The sequence below is a fragment of the Lepisma saccharinum genome, chromosome 9 (genome assembly GCF_977018435.1).
Source record: "Lepisma saccharinum chromosome 9, izLepSacc3.1, whole genome shotgun sequence".
In the NCBI taxonomy this organism is placed as follows: Eukaryota; Metazoa; Arthropoda; class Insecta; order Zygentoma; family Lepismatidae; genus Lepisma; species Lepisma saccharinum.
Genome location: NC_139237.1, coordinates 67600972 through 67618387, shown reverse-complemented (window position 1 = coordinate 67618387; position 17416 = coordinate 67600972). Strand labels below are relative to the sequence as shown.

The 17416-nt window shown below is 39.0% G+C and overlaps 1 protein-coding gene across 1 annotated transcript in view; it reads right to left on the bottom strand.

Moving 5' to 3' along the window:
* The window catches only part of l(3)80Fj (lethal (3) 80Fj), a 107084-nt gene that overhangs the window by 29545 nt on the left and 60123 nt on the right, over window positions 1–17416 (bottom strand). The window contains exons 23-29 of the mRNA XM_083128337.1: window positions 9867–10113; window positions 7810–8046; window positions 6535–6714; window positions 4295–4584; window positions 3050–3245; window positions 2661–2800; window positions 1494–1642 (exon numbers count right to left, since the gene is read on the bottom strand). Coding sequence (XP_082984463.1) covers window positions 1494–1642; window positions 2661–2800; window positions 3050–3245; window positions 4295–4584; window positions 6535–6714; window positions 7810–8046; window positions 9867–10113 — 1439 coding nt within the window. The remainder of the gene's footprint in view (window positions 1–1493; window positions 1643–2660; window positions 2801–3049; window positions 3246–4294; window positions 4585–6534; window positions 6715–7809; window positions 8047–9866; window positions 10114–17416) is intronic.

The following is a 17416-nucleotide window of genomic DNA, read 5'->3' as shown; positions in this document are numbered from 1 at the left end:
GGAAAGTAGTACCCTTTTTGAATTTAATGAAAACAAATATTTTTTGACAAAACTTTGTAATTGTTAACAACAAACTTTAAACTACATCTCTACATAGTCACCACGTACATTTAAGCATTTGCTACGTGTGACAAGTTTTTGTAACCCAGCTTCATATTCCTCTGTCGCCAGTCCATTGAGAACCCCTTCTTTCAGTTCATCATCACTGTGAAATGTCTTTCCTTCCAAAAAGTCCTTTAGTTTTGTGAAGAGATGAAAATCTGAAGGAGCCAGTTCCAAGTTGTAGGGTGGATGGTTGAAAATTTCTCACTTGAATTGTTGGAGAAGTTGCTGTGTTTTTCCAGCAATATGATGAACTCAACTGCACTCAGCAATTCGTCCATAATGACAGAACGTCGTCATGAACATTCTCCCTCCCTGAGTTAAAGTTTCGACACCAGCGCCGAACAGAAGACTCAGCAATAACATTGTCTCCATAAACCTCCTTTAATTGACGGTAAATATCACATGGTCCCACATTCCTGGCATTGAGAAATCTGGTCACAGCCCTAACCTCAAAAGTGGCAGCATTTTCATTTTTTTTAAACATTGTAAACACTCACATAAACAATAACTACAATGACAGGGCTACGAAACTTTGCACACACTGAGCAGACAGTCAACTGAAGTTGTTTGACCTTGAGCGGCAGCTACTGGCATCATTAGCGCTCCACACGGTGCAAACGGGTACTACTTTCTGGATGGCCCTCGTACATTTTAAAAATAATTGTTTTCTTGTGTGTTCTAACATAATAGAAGCATATGTTTTGGTACAATCTGGTCGTAAATGTATATTTTACAGAATTGTTACTTATCTTGGCCAAATATAAGGTTTTCTAGAATGAAAACTACTTTTATTTTCGCAGTCTTGTTCATAATACAATACATATGGTGTGCAAAAATTATTGGACGAGTTAGTAAGACCACATTTTCACCAACAGTTAACAGAAAAACATGAAATTACCATCATTTGAAAGAGGAATATTTACCATTTTACACAGAATGCATTCAATGTGCACCTCATGTGTGGCACGACAGATATCCAGGAGGTACTTCCATTCTCGGCAAACCTTCTCAAGCATGTCTTATGTGACCTTTCCGATAGGACTCAAGTGTGCAATTTCTGCATGTGGGGTTTCATCAAAGACAATGTTTACGTTCCTCCACTTCCACAGACACTGCCAGAATTGCGAAGGTGGTTCAACATCGCCATCGGAAACGTCACACAAGAACATGCTTGAGAAAGTTTGACGAAAATTGAAGTACCGGCTGGACATCTGTCCTGGCACACGTTGGGTGCACATCGAATGCATTTAAGATCTGTATGAAACTGCAAATATTCCTCTTTCAAATGGTGGTAGTATGTATTTGTTTACTATTGGTGAAAATGTGACCTTGCACAATGGACAAATAATTGTTGCACACCCTGTATTATTTATCAATCCACATCATACCTGTAACGTATCCTCCAGTTCTCATCAAACAAACCTCTCTCTAACTCTGGCAAGAGCAACATAATGGCTGTGTCTGCATACAAGGTCACTATTCTTTGACCTGCTTTTAATGCAGTATCCCTTACATACTCATTCTCATCTGCTAAAGCCTGCAAATTAAAAACAATATTAATGATTCAAGATATTTGCATGTTTGATTTTCTACTCACTACTCACATGAACATTTTCAGTATTACCAGCTATTTTAAAATTTTATAAACAACTTACCGTATTTACGCGTGTATAGTGCGCATGCGTGTATAATGTGCACTCTGGTTTTGGATGGGTAAAAGTGACAAAAAATTATATCTCGTATATAATGCGCAGTACAATCCAGTTTCAAGAAATGGCTTTCTTTGTTGTAGGTTGTAAATCTGTTGCTATGTCATACCTATTCAATTGCTCATTCCTTCCTTTTCAAAACATATACTTTTTCTTTCCGTGACTAATGTAACATTTATACAAGGCACATTCAGGACCTTCCAAATAGCAGTTAGCAGCACAAGATTTCTTCCAGTAAGGAATTTACACACTCCATGTATGTCATATTATTTGGCCAGTAATACATTTTAATTTTTATTATCTTTTTCCTTATGTTTTCTTTCATCCAAAGTACCATAAAAATCAGAATGTTTCTTCATTTTTTGATGAACTTATTTCAACCCCATTTCACATTAGTGTCATTATCTTGTATGGAATACTGTTTCCATATTCAGAAACTGCAGGATTTAAGCTTTACAATGATATATAACATGATAGGGTTTTGTAAACATGAAAAATCAATGCAAGTGTCCCAAAATCATGTAATGACCCTGTACAGTTTCATGTTGGCTGTCTGAATTATTCCGTGCATAATACGCACCACAGTTTTTGGGGCAAAAATTTTGGAAAAAGTGCACATTATACATGAGTAAATATGGTATTCCAAAGAAAAGAAAAAAAGAAAAAAAGAGTTCACTTTGTGCAAAGATAGGATAAATGCGACTGGACATACAAGTTTATAGTGAGATCTGAACCACTGTTTGAAGTGGATCCATCAGATCTTCACAATAGCACCAAACACTTCTCACCTGTTTTAATGAAAAATTAGGAAAAAAATATAATTTGTCATTTTATGTTTCAGCTTACCTTTAATATTGGATTAATTATCTGTCCAATGTATTTCGTAAATTCATTGGTAAATGCAACAGGCATGTAAATGAACATCATGATGTATCCATCTTTCACATGGGCTGCAATGTCATCCCTTTCAGCAGTGGCAATAATTTCTGGAAGATAAAAAATACACTTGTAATATAAATTTATTTTATTTTTATTTAACTATCAAATCCATCATAGCCTTTTTGTGTTATTTATTGTACACTTGTTGAATGTGGGGAGAAAATTAATCTTATGTGCTGTTATGCTTCAATTATGCTTAAGAATCTTTAATTTCAAATTGCTAATGTAGAAATACTAAAATTCAATATTTTGCCAACAAGTATTGTAATCTTAATAAATGAGCTCTCAATTATTACCTGGCATCAATTTGTGAAGTTTCTCAGCTCCCAAACCTCCTACGACTTCACTCAACCCTTGTGCTGCTCCTGAACGATCGACGGAACTGGACTCTGACGTTAGCGTCTGCATCAACCATGGTAGCAGATCTTCAAAGCTTGATTCACCCATGCCTTTCACCATAGCACCCAACGCTCTTGCCGAAACACTTCTCACCTGATTTAATGGAAAATGAGAGAAAAATTTTAAATGTTCTCATTAAACAGATTTGTAGAAATACACATGAACATTTATGGGAATTAAATATTTCCCAGCCATATCTAGCTCTTAAACAAACAGGAACTTATGAAGACTGACTGACTAAAAAATGTCAGTGAATTATAAAAGCAAACAGTGTAACTAGAACAAATATTACATAGGTGAATCTTTATCAGGACCAATTTAAACAGACATTATTTATTCACATGGGATGAACTGATAAAATTCTTGCCGATACTGATCAAGTATCAAAATTCATAACCAAAATTCTACTAATTCAATGTAAAGTTGTAAATGCTCCTCAAAGATGATGAATGGATCATTAATCTCCTTAATTAATGTGATTGCATTTGGTTTTGTCTCTGAAAAAGGAACTGCTTGCTTACTTTACAAAATTAGGCTCACATGAATTATATGTTTATGTTTAATACGAATAACAACAAAATGACATAATTTCACACTAAATTAAAAGACTATTTACCAACGAATATTGTGCAATTTATTGCACAATTCTTCCATTTTTAAATTTTTAATAAGGATAGAAGAGAATAATCAGTACTCTATCAAGATCAGCAGAATTAATCAGTGTATCAGTTTATAAATTACTGATTAATTTTACCAATCTGATATATCTATAATCATATAAAATATTGGTATATATGCGGGAGATCCAGGTTTGATTCCTGGGGTCGGTGGTTTCAGGTTGGAAATTTTCCAGCAAGTTTCCCTGCTCTGGGGTTCACATAGCTTCTAAAAAAAAAACAAGTACATGGGGGCAATCTGGAAAAAGGGTGGAAGGGGGAAGTAGCTGAAGGACAATGATCACCACGTCTACACATGGCTGAGATTTCCACCTCCCCCAACCATGTGCCTTCACGGCATGTTGCAATGCTTTACCTTCATCTTTCACTTTATGAAAATTTCACATCAGTCCATCCTAGGTCTATATGCATAGTAAACTCAAGTTACCATGAAAGTAATGGCATTTTGAAAGTTGAGAGGCCTACCTCAGGTACAGGATCAAGCAACGATGACTTCAAGCCAGGTATAATGCTAGGTAAGTATGGAGTAAGATCCTTCTGGTCCGTCAAAGAATACATGTTGCCAATGATCTGAGCTGCCATTTTCCTTGTTTCCGTTGACCTATCCTGGAACGTTCGTTGCACCACAGGCATAATCAAAGCCAGGGATGGTGCATCAATGAAGTGAACAAACTGAGTGTCCAACAGAGTTTGAAGGCAGGCTGCTGTTTTCTTTGAAGGATCTTGGACGGCCTCTAACAATACAGGCACAATAGCTGGGGAGGAAAATCAACGTTTGAAAAATAAAATAAAAATAAACATAAAATAATAACATCTGCTAAACCAGTTACAGATTTCAAACACAATGAGGAGCTTGATTATTCAATACTATATTTTTACTGGAATGTTGTGGCAACATGCTTATAAATAACTAAATATAAGTTATATTTATACTCAAACTAACTGCCTCTCTTGCACATATTCGTTTATATCACAATGTTTGAAATGTTTCAGTCTTCATCAGGTGAATTGACAAAATAAGTCTGAAGCCAGGATGAACAGGTTGGTTTTAATCTTATTTTTTCCACCTATTTCTCTTCTCTTTTCCAATAATGTTTATTATGCACAATATCTCTACTGTAATGATGAAATTAATTTTTTGATAAGAAGTGAATAAAGTGACACTCCAATTTTTCATTCATGGAATTGAAATTTTCCTATTTTACACATTCATTGAATTGAATTGTTGTTTTAAGTCCACTTTATGCACAGAAAGGCTAATTGGGACTGGACCTACAGTACAAAGTGGGATCCGAACCACTGTGCCTCCACCGAGTATTGAACCCGGGACCCCTTGATTACAAGGCAATAACGCTACCACTGCGCTATCGGGGAGGCCCCTTTTACACATTCAATTTTGATCATCCCAACATAGCAAAATGTATCAAACTTTCCTAGATTTTACATTTTCCTGCATTTTAAGTTTATTCAGCTTGGTCCTGTAAAAAAATGTAAAATTGAAGTTCCATTGCATGTGCAAAAAACAACAAAAGTGGAAAAATTACTTATATAGGGTTTTCCAATAAGAATGGTATGATTTTACAATGAAATAAAATAAAAACTATTTCAGATACAACACATCATTTAAGTGTCCACCTCGACTTCGTGCACACGAGTAAAATTGATGAACCCAATTTTCGATGACTTTGTGAATAAATTCGGGCCTAATGTCACGAGTGGAGCGTTCAATGTTCAATCTTAATGCATCAAGGGTTCGTGGTCTGTTTGCATAGACTATAGTTTTCAAATAACCCCACAAAAAGTAATCTAAAGGAGTTAAATCACAACTTCTTGGAGGCCAACTAATAGTTGCATTTCTTGAAATTATCCTTTCACCAAACTGTTCTTGCAATACGTCAATAGTGGCATTAGCAGTGTGACATGTGGCATCGTCTTGTTGGAACCACATGTCCTCCAAATCAATTTCATCTAAATTTGGCCACATAAAATCTGTTAACATCAATCGGTACCGCTCACCAGTCACTGTAACTGCATCTCCTACCTAGATTTGGAAATAAAAAATGGTCCGATGATGCCACCATGCCATAAAGCACATCATACAGTGACCTACAGCAGCCAATGTTCTCTTCACTTCTTGCATTTCGACCTCTTGTTGGTATTTTCGCATCGTGAAGAGTAAAATCCCTTTCAAATTTTTCAATGATTCAACGGATAGCAAGCACAGAAGGACGATTATGTTGACCATAGTTTTCGCAAAGTGCACGTTGAATATTCACAAAAGAATGTCTATTTTCATAAAATGTTTGGATAATAACCAAATGTTCTAGAAGTGTGTATTTAGCCATGATAAATTGTCCCAGTATACTAAACACAAATGACAACTAGTGACAGTTATAACATTTGAAGCATAGTTGCCAGTTTATTTCAAAATCATATCATTCTTATTGGAAAACCCTTTATTACTTATTCATTTCATGTTAACCAAATTTAAGAAAACACTTTACATTTTCCATAGCTCAGAACGTATAACAATGCATAGTAATGAACGAAAATATGACCACAAACACACCACATGTTCTCAATTTGCTCTACATTACACATGGCATGATTCTCGCATCCTTTTCACAATAACTAGTAGTAATGCTTACATGAACTTTAAATTTCAGCTTTCTAAACTGCATTTATTAAATTTCTATCATTCTTACCTTGAATCTCTGGATTTCTAATAACTGACCCAATCAATTTCAACGCCTGAGCTCCAGCCTTCTGAACTTTAACATGTGAATCGCTTAATACTTCTATGAGCTTTGGTACAATGCTTGGCAGGCAAGATGAAAGCTGCTTTGGAGCGCAGTATGCCATGGCACCAAGAAGTTCAATAGACCCTGAAAGGAAAAAAAACTATCATACATGTATATTATTACGAGAGGCTGAAGTTTGGAAAAAAGCTCTCCGTTGTCTGTTGCATGTACTGTTTCTTAATTGGCACATGCTTTTAATGTTATTGACAGTTAATTACAAGTTTTTCCACATTGCATATTTCAGCTCAGACTGTTTGCTCTGAAGTTTAATGCAATTAGTAAGAATTATTCTGTATAGGTTTACAAATCCATATTTTTCACATCCTTTATCTTCTGCTTCCCTACATGGTTCATGGTTTCTAAAACTGATTCTGTTATCAGCTTATTTCGAATTCAATCCTTAACGAAGTTAATGCAATATTCAAGTATCACCTGCACTGTAAAACTCTTTCACAATTGCACTATAAGGCTATCCCTTAGCATTCTCTCTTTTACAGGCTTTCAGAGTTTTACAGTAGTTTGCCACATGCACCATGAAATGTAATTTTTCCCTTATTTTATTGTTATGTCTGTTACAGTTTCTGCATGAAATAGTCTCAGTATTGTACCTGAAACTTGAAATAAATAAACATATGATTCCTTTCAATAAATAAAATGTAACACTTCCACCATTACGTCATTGCATATTTAAACTGTCTTGAAGTATATATTTACTGTTCTATCAAGAAGAGAAAAATCCTCTGGTGCTGTTATTGAATTTTAAACTGTACGCAAGCAAAGTGGGCATGGGTGATGCAATCAGCTGCTTGCCCTCCCTCCTTCCTCCCCCATGTTGCCAAAATGTGCAGCATTCTTTCACACATTGTTGTCATTTTTATTATGTGCCAAATGTTTGAACCACCATGAAGGGAAAAACTCTCAACAGTGAAAAACTCTCGAAGGTGCAGACATAATATTTAACAGTCAATTTTTTCGACAATGAAGCAAGGGAGGAAAGTTATAAATATGGCAACACTGGGGCATTCAGGAACAAATGAAGAGGAACATTTTTGTTTGAAGTGACTGCGAGAAGAGTAAATAAATGAGTGTCCATTTCAGTTAAAAGTTGGCCACAGTCTTTCCATTTTTATGATGGTGGTTATAAAGTATCAATATCAAACAAAAACAATATAATTGTACCTGTTTTGGTTCGCCACGAGTCCTCTTCCAAGGCAGACAACAAAGATGGAAGCACAAGCTTCACTCCGTGAGCCGAGAGCTTGCTCATCACGACTCTTGCAGTATCGTCAGTAGCTTCTCTCACATACTGGTTCCCGTCTCCAAAGCACAAAAGGAGATGAGGCAGGACATGCACAATGTATGGTTCAAAGAGACGCCCCAGCATGTTGCACAGCATTTCGAATGCAAACAAGGCACCTGCAATGAAATAAGTAAAAATTGTCAGATGATCTACTTCTTGTTTCTCTATTTACAGAAATCTAAGTTGTTAAAAGTTCTGGACACTGCATGAATTCGTCGGTATCATTGCAAATAACCTACAGAAGTAGAAAAGGATGTAAAATAATCAAAACATAAGTAATGATTTATTGTAGGGATGGGACAGATTAATCTGTTCTATCTGTATCAGCCAATGAAGGCATCGATATATAAGTATCTTACAATTTAGTGAAATATTGTGCCATATTTTTTACGGATATCAAAATAATCTTCATTCAGTAATTTTTTAAAACTAAATTGTCTAAATATGCTGCTTCTTTTGCATTCCAAAAGCTTTGTTCATCTGGTAATATCTGAGGATATCAGAGGGACACTTAGAATTTTATATAGGATTGACAGAATATTGTTTGCCAGTATTATAAATTTTTATATTGGTACTTTATTGGTATAAGGCACAATTTCATATCGGTCCATCCCTAATTTTTTGTCACCTTGTAATCGAGGGGTCTAGGTTCGAATCTGGTAAAGACACATTTGCAGAGGTTCAGGTTCTTCTTTAAAATGTTCAACCAGTTGTGTTTAGTCTATCTCAACTTAAAACACACTTAAAATAAGCTTTGCTTTTGTCATATAAAGCTTGATTATCTTCGACGGTATTGTTCTCCTGTAAAGTGACATACCAATCAAAGAACAGGTTTTGAATGCAAGTTGTTACAGGACACTGCCAACTACAATGTCAACAGTTGTGCATTCACAAAACTGCTGTAACTTGAGTTCAGAGCTGAGCTGGTGGGAAAGATTTCCAGGCCCACCCATGCATCTGGATGTTGGAAGATTCCAGACATCTTATTGTATCTCGCATATGGCACTGATGAATGTCTCCAAATTGATTTGTTTTATTTTACTTTGCTTTTCTGCCACTTTTGGCTAATCACAAAGATGAGGATGGCAGATGATACGATGAAATGGATGAAAGAACAATAACAAACAGACAAGGACAGCACACAACACAATAATAAAATAATTAATAAAAAATTATGAGAAGAAACTTTCTTTCCAGACACCTACAATACAAATGGCTGCGGTAGCTCAGTTGGTAATGCATCTGACTACCATGCTAAAGGTCCCGGGTTCGATCCCCGGCCGGTTCAAATCTGGGAACTTTTCTAACGGTGGAAGCGGCCCCGGCGCCCACCGAGCGTCGAATAACATGGGTACCTGGGGGAAACCCTGGGGGGTAAAGGCAGTCAGAGGCATGATGCTGATCCCATCACCCCCACTCACGACCGGATCAAAAAAGTGTGGGGTGTTACCCCCACACCCCCTATACACCTTCATGGCATGGTGCTAAGCACAGAGTAGCACTTTGCCTTTTTTTTACCTACAATGCAAATAACTTAGTAGCAACTCCAAATATCCATACAAATTAGGGATGGGACCGATTATTTTACCGATCCGATATATCGATGAATATCTTATAATTTAGTGCAAAATTCTGCCATTTTGTTGTAATTTTTATGGATAATCTCCTTGCCCTACTTTCTGAAAAAGTAAATGTCTAAATATTCAACTTCTTTTGCATTGCAATCATCTCAAAACACACATTTATTAAGGAGATCAATGAACATTTCAGGTTCTTCAAGGACCATTTCTAATTTTATATCGGATCGGTAGAATATCGGTTATTGGTATCGGTAAATTTTATATCGGTACTTTATCGGTATCGGCCAAAATTTCATATCGGCCCATCCCTAATACAAATTAATTATCTAAAAACAACATTAGATAATATGCTTTACCTTCTCTATGTCGGTAGTTCTTCTTGTCCTGTATGGCACTTGTTAACCTCGTCATAATGTCCAGCTGCTTCAGAACAAGAATACCCATTCCCTTAACAATTCCAGCCAACCCATATGCAGCACCTTTTCTTTCGCCATAGTTTTCAGATTCCAGCAACTGATGCAGCAATTCCTCAACAAGTTTAGGTGCATCATCTTTAATTGCTGGAACCAAGGGAGGCAAGCAGTTGGCAACAGCTTCCTGAACCTGTAAGTGAAAATGCAACAATTAAGGAAAAATATACAAATAAGATGGTACTCAGGATCATGTGTTGGAAATTCCTATTTGGGAACACATGTAAGCCACTCCTGTACCTATCTTCAGGAGGAATAATGGATATAGAGATTAGGGCTGAACCAATACTACCTTGAACCAATACTGATGCTTGTAATAATTAAAAATTTACCAAAAATATCAATTAAGAATTGTGTGCAAGTATTCCACTTTAATTATATGCATGAATTTACCAAGATATTTGAGAATTACATCAAAATATTAAATTATATTTAGCTTACCACAGAGTTATTTTTTTCACACATGAAATTGGTGCAAAATTAAAAGAAACTTTGAATTTTGTGTGATATCCAGGATAATTGGATACTGAAAGTTTTGCGCAGCATTTTTGTAGAGCCTGTGAAAGAACAAAATGCTGGAAAAGTATTGGCAGGTATCAGCAAATACATTGCAACTGGTACTTTCTGATACCAATACCACTGGATGCCAATATCAATACATCGGCATCAGCTCAGCCCTAATAGATATATACAGGGAATGCACGATGAACCTCTGGGGTTTTGATGCAATGTTAAAAATCAGAAAATGAAGTTACAACAATCCAGTTGTTGGATATGTATATGGCACCAATATTTGGTGCCATATACACTCAAGTTTTCTTTTTACTTCGTACGCATCATGCTTGGCAGCGCTGCCCTTGCTTTTGTGAAAATGGCATCTTCTCAAGATAAAGCACATGCTGTGGTATGGTTTGCGGAGTCAAAATCAATTGTTACGGTGCAGCATAAGTTGCGGCGTGTCTTCAACAAAATGCTGCCAACGGACAAGAGCATCAGGACATAGTACAGAAGTATTCTGGAAATGGAGAGTGTGTTTAAGCCAGGAGAAGGAATGCCACGTGTCTTCGACGAGACAGTTGAGTAAGTTTGTGGCTATCCCCTGGTCACCATTTTAGTCCAGATATTACTCCTCCGGGGGTATGTTAAGGATGCAGTTTACTCAACGAAGGTGCCAAACGTGAATGCTTTGTGTGACCGAATTGTTGCTGCCGTTGATACCATCCCTGACGATGTGCTGCAGCGCACGTGGTATGAAGTGGAATACAGGCTGGACATTCTTCATGTCACTAAAGGTGCTCACATAGAAGTGTGGTAATTTTTGTAAGAAACTTTTGAGTTGCTCTTTGCAATAAAATTACCAAAAAATGTGCAGGTGTGTTAGTTTTAATTTCCCATCACTTCAAAAACCCCGGAGGTTCATTGTGTACACACCCTGTATATCGGCTTTTTTCTCCCAATTTACAAAATGTCAAGCCATCAACATTACGTTACAAATTTCTTCCCCACTGTGAAGCACATTTTGAGCATTGTTAACTGGCCTTTCAAACTTACAAAGCTCAGGCTCCTGCATTAACAGAGATAAAGCAAATAATGTTTCTTACCTTAACTACAGATTAGTACACAAAATAGATTATACAGATATTCTCATTCACTGTGAAAATTCCATGAAACTATGAAATGTCACGAGCATACATTAAAATCTCATTTTCACAAAAAAATTGAAAAAAAATTCAAATAATCTAGAATTGTAGATTAAAAAAATATTAGTGAATATGTAACTAAATTTCAACCGATACTTTCAGATATCAATATCAAAATATACGGTATTTCACCATATAATTATCTCAATTTTATGCCTTTTTTTTTTTTTGCAAAAAAGTGGGTGCTTTTTTTAAAAAAAATGTGCTGGCACTTAAAAATCATTTATTACCAAACCGTCTATTCTGCAAGATTAGGATGCACGGAATACACGTGAATTTGATTAAATAGTCCAAATGGACGTATGACAAGAAAATTAATTTTATTGTCATACCAACATTTGAAAATAGTTAGGCTAAGTTCCGAGTTCCACATATGTACAATAGTTATAATAATTTAATCATATGATTGCTCAAAATTTATTCATATTATGCAATTAAATGTCTGAAATTACTATTTAAACTAATTTTATTAAATATGATGTTTAATTGATTGATTGATTGATTTAGTTTATTTCACTTCGCGTTTTGAGCCTTGTACCCGTATTTCCATACATGCACACTATTATCAATATATACTACATATATCATTTTTCTTCTACATTTATTATTATTATCGAACATTCAGCACGTCTCGAAATCCCCGTCAGTTTCAGAGAAGCCAAGCAAAGGTCATTTGCCTTGCCCACCAAAGGCGACGGCTATATTTACGCTTTCTCTCCCAGAAGCCCCTTTGTCTCCCCAACGTGAAATATTTCCATTCTTCCCTGCAACCAACCCCCTCCTCCACGCCAGCCAATAGAAAGTGGACATGGACAAAAAAACCTAACCCAACGGTGAATTTTTGGCGGTTCAGTGTGCGTCTATAAGCTAGACAGAGGACATCGGTGTTGAGAATGTAAGTGAAGAGTCGGTGTTGAGAATTCAGGTGACAAGTGTGTGTCTAGGACTTGTGCCGAAGAGTCTCTTGTCGAGAAGCTGCGATAGAAGTGTTGATGATTTGCCTTAACAAGTCTTTGTCGAGAGGTTGCGCTGAAAGCCCGTGTAAAAATGGTTATACTGAACATCCTGTGTCTAGAAGCCAGTGTCTGCCAATGCTGAGAGCATAGCATTTAAACCTTGATTTACGATGAACGGGATAGTTTTCGTCACAAGATAAACCATTACATATGTAACTGGTCAGTGTACAGAAGACAGATGTGAACTGTGACGTGTGCTTCCGCGGTCTGATATATATGTAGGAATCGTCACCGGAGGTCAGTGTGATTGACACCACGGACAGTTGGGACAACCAGGCTCCCTAAGGACAGACAATGGAGACATCAATACACAGCGCCAGGACATCGGTGTAAGTGTGACCGGAATTGAAATTAAGGTGTGGACTTGCAATTCTCATATCATGTAGAGATTCTTAACATAATACATGTTCACATATCACAGTCCATCAATCAAATCGCTATAATTTCATATGCAATCCCATCCTTTTTCCCCAATCTCAATAGTATTTTTCTATTGTTTATGTGCACCGTGCAGGTATAGCCGGGCATCGAACCCTGGACGGCTTGGTCCCCAACCGCCTATCGTTCGGCTTTAACCAAGCAGCCCAGGGGGGAAAGAGCTAGCCTGTACGGCCACATAAAATGGCGCCCAACGTGGGGCATTTGAACCCAAGTTTGGCTTCAAAAGTACCCACTTTTCATGAAATTTCACATTTTTTTCACTTCAAACTAATTTCAATTCATGACACAAACTTATATCAATATTTGTTTTCAATTGACATCATTTCCACCATTTGATGAACAACATCGACGCATTTATATTTTAAATTGCTTGTGTGCATGTATGTTTCCATTATCAGTAGTTTTGTAGAAGTAGTTTGTTTCTTGCATGTGGTGTAGTAGTCGCTTGCATGTACCGTTGGGATGTTCGCGAGTGCTTCGCTCCAAAATTCTCGAATTGTGTCAAAGTGCTAGATCGGCGAGTATGAAAGTTGCAACGAGCTGTCAACAGTGAAAACGTTTTCTCGATTTGAACATTAGTGCATTTTGGCATATTGTTTATGGTGCTTACTCGCTCACAATCAAAATTAAAAATGGCAGGCGGAGAAAACGACGTCGAGAAGAGTGGCGAAACCAGCACGTCGACGGAACATCCAGAAGCGATGAGTATGCAGCAGATGATGGCCCAAATAATGACCAGCATGAGAACCGTGACGCAAGAGATGGCCCAGGACTTACGTGAACATATCCACCAAGAAATCAGCAATGTTCAGTCAATGCATGAAAAATCAATAAGTGACCTTTACTCGTACATCAGTGAGGAGAACAAGAAACTGAGGGACTCGATGACGAGAGATGGCGAACGAGCAAGGGCTGAGATGCAGAAGATTTGTGAGGATAATCGCAACAAACTTGCTGAGAGATTCCAATCTGACCTCAACAGAATCGATGCCGAAATATCAGCATGTGGCCAAAACCAACACCAGATGGAAGCTTCAATTGCAACGAGTCGGCAAGACCTGACGCAATTAAGAGCAGAATTGGATTCCACTCGGAGCCCTACGCAGGATACGATCAAGGGACTACTGGAATCGATGGAGGATGTTCGCAAGGACGTAGATGTGTTGCGCAATAGCATTTGCCATGAAGCACGCGATTCCGAGAGATCAACTCGCCACCCTTTGATTAGCGAGCGACAACAACAACGAGTCGCGACGTCCAGTGAATCGAACGTCAGCCAGTCGCTCTTCGATCAGACGCCTAACCGACACACCGTGCCGGACGCTGCTGCTGTGATGTCACATTCGGTGAAGGTTCACGCTCTGTTCAAGCCTAACTTCGACGGATCTGAAGGTCCACTGAACCTATCAACGTATTTCCAAGAACTGGAAGATTATTTGATGCTCAGCAACGTTCCCCCAGAGTTGCAAGTTTGTGTCGCCCGGAACACCTTGACGGGAAGAGCAAAGCAGGCGTATGAGATGCGAGCTGATGACATACGGGACCTTTCTACTTTCAAGGCGGCCCTGGAAGAAGAGTACAGAGACGATAATACCATGTCTGCTCTGAAATTGTGGCTGTATACAAACAAGTACGACAACGCCTCAAGAATGACGTTTGCTGAACATGCAGCAAGACAGGTGAAAATAAATCGAGCGCTGAGGACTCCATTGTCGGAAAGCGAACTTATCAAAGCCATTAGTAAACAGTTCAATCCAGGAATTCAGAGGACACTGATTGCACATGGTGCCTCCACGCTTTCCGAACTAATGAACATTTTAAAAGAACTCTCAAATGTGAGTTCCGACAGGCCGAGTGCACCCCGCAGGGAATACCCCCAGGAGAGAAGACAGCAGGTCGCTCATCAGAATGCAATGGCGTTGAATGGCCCTGGCAATACTAACAGAGAGCGAGAACAGAATGACCGACGCCGGGACTCGAATCGAGGATGCTGGAACAACCGGCCACCGAGATTCCAGAGAAGCCAGCGGGACGGAGCCGATTGGCGGCACAGCGAACAAGAAAGCAACCGGGACTTGAACCCGTGTAATACCAATCACCCAGATTTAAACTAGATACGCCTTCAGGTGACGGGGAGAGACCTGCAGGCAAAGTTGCGAACTTTCATGGAACCACGAGTGAATTCCCCATTTATACGGCAGAGCAGATTTTGAGTCAAGAACCAGTTCCTGGTACTGTAAACTCAGAGGGCGTGAAGAGGAGACCTTAGCATATTTCTGATAGCCCGAGGCTGATGACACGTCAAAGCAATGCTTCAGATGAAGAGACTAGGGTAAAAGTACCGTTCGTCGGAAGTGAAAGTGAGCCCTCCAATGTTTCATTTTCTAGCACAAAGTTTAATTCTAACGCTGATAGATCAGCTGATGGCAACACTGTCCCAGGATTGTGCAGAAATGAAATGAGCGCTCAAAACCAGTCTCTAGCGTCCATTGACGTCACTGATAACGGGACCACCCTCAAGAATGAAGGGGTGCGTTACCTCCCGCAAATCGAAGCATGCGTAGGAAAGCAAGTCATCCATTGTCTCGTAGATACAGGCGCCACCTGTGCGGGAATTAATGCAGATCTTTTCAACCAGCTGAAAAGAAATGACCCCTCTTTGCCTTCGTTCAGAGTATCCAACGTCGTTGTGAGAGGAGCGACGAACGCAAAAGATGTCAAAATTCAAGAACAAGCTTTATTGACTCTGGAAATAAATGGAGCAAAACTATGTTGTCCTGCTCTGGTCGTACCTGGATTACGGCACGACTTGATTTTAGGGTGTGACACGTGGCTTGATTACAAGGCCAGGTTAGATTTCGACACAAGAACAATGCACCTCAACGTCGATAACCAAAGCGTTAGCGTACCCTTCATTTCGAATGAGAATGCACTCAGCAACGTATGTCACATGTGGGTTGATACAGTTGACGAGATCAATGAAATTAATGTAAACCATGAGGACGAAGCATGCAATTACATGAGAAGTTTGCATGCAAATGTGGCGGAAAAAAGGGTTCTCAAAGCTAACTTGAAAGGTGCATACACAGAAGAGGATATCGCGAATCACGTGCGAGGCTGTGATTATTTATCATCTGAGCAACAACAAATGTTACATCGATTATTGTTGAAGCACAGAAAGCTTTTCAGTGAGGAACCAGGCAGAGTTAAGGATTATATGCATGAGATTAAAGTTGATGACGAAACTCCCATTAAGGTGCGTATGAACTTTATACCGGCCGCTTGCAAAGAACAGGTCGATCAAGAAATAACAAAGTTGGAAAGTACAGGGGTGATCAGAAGGGGAATTTCTTCGTTTATCAGCCCATTGGTGGTAGTGAAGAAGCATGATATGACAATACGCACTTCTTGCGACCTGAGAGAAATAAATCGGCACGTAAAAAGCGACGCAGAACGCCCACTCCCCATCGAAGAAATTCTACGCCGCTTCGGACACGTAAAGTACTTCGCAGCAATTGACTTGTCGCACTGCTTCTTCTCCATTCCACTGTCCGAGGAGAGCCAGAAATATGTAGCCTTCCTGTACGACGGACGCACATATTTGTTTACGAGGATTCCCCAAGGACTGCGCACGGCGAGCAGCGGCTGCGTCAGGTGCGTCGAGAAGGTGCTGGGAGAGGAAGTGCTCCAGTTTGCGGTTCCGTATGTTGATGATATCCTGTGCGCTGATGAAACGTACGAAGGCCTGTTGAACAAGCTAGATATAATCTTCGCTAGATTACTCGTCGGAGGCTTTCACGTGAAACTGCGAAAGTGCACGATAGGCAAGCAGGAAGTTTCTTTCTTAGGCTTCATTCTGACGTCACGTGGCATCATGCCCCAGCCAGAGAAAGTAGACGCGATGGCCAAGATGCCGGCTCCTCGCAACGCGAAGCAACTGCGGAGATTCTTAGCATGTTGTAGCTTTTACAGGACATTTTCACCAAGACTGGCAACCCTGAGTACAACGCTGACGCAGCTACTCAAGAAAAATGCATGTTTCGTGTGGACGCAGGAGTGCGAGGAAGCGTACCAGCAAATAAAGTCAGATTTCCTTAAGTACGTGATGCTGCAGCATCCCTTACAAGGAAAGACCTTCTACATCGCGGCGGATGCTGCGAAGGCCGGTATCGGTGCTGCCATCTTTCAACATGATGAGGAAAGAAATCCGAGGGTGATTTCATTCGCCTCAAGAACGCTAAACCGTGCAGAGCGAGCATACAGCACATGCGAGAGAGAG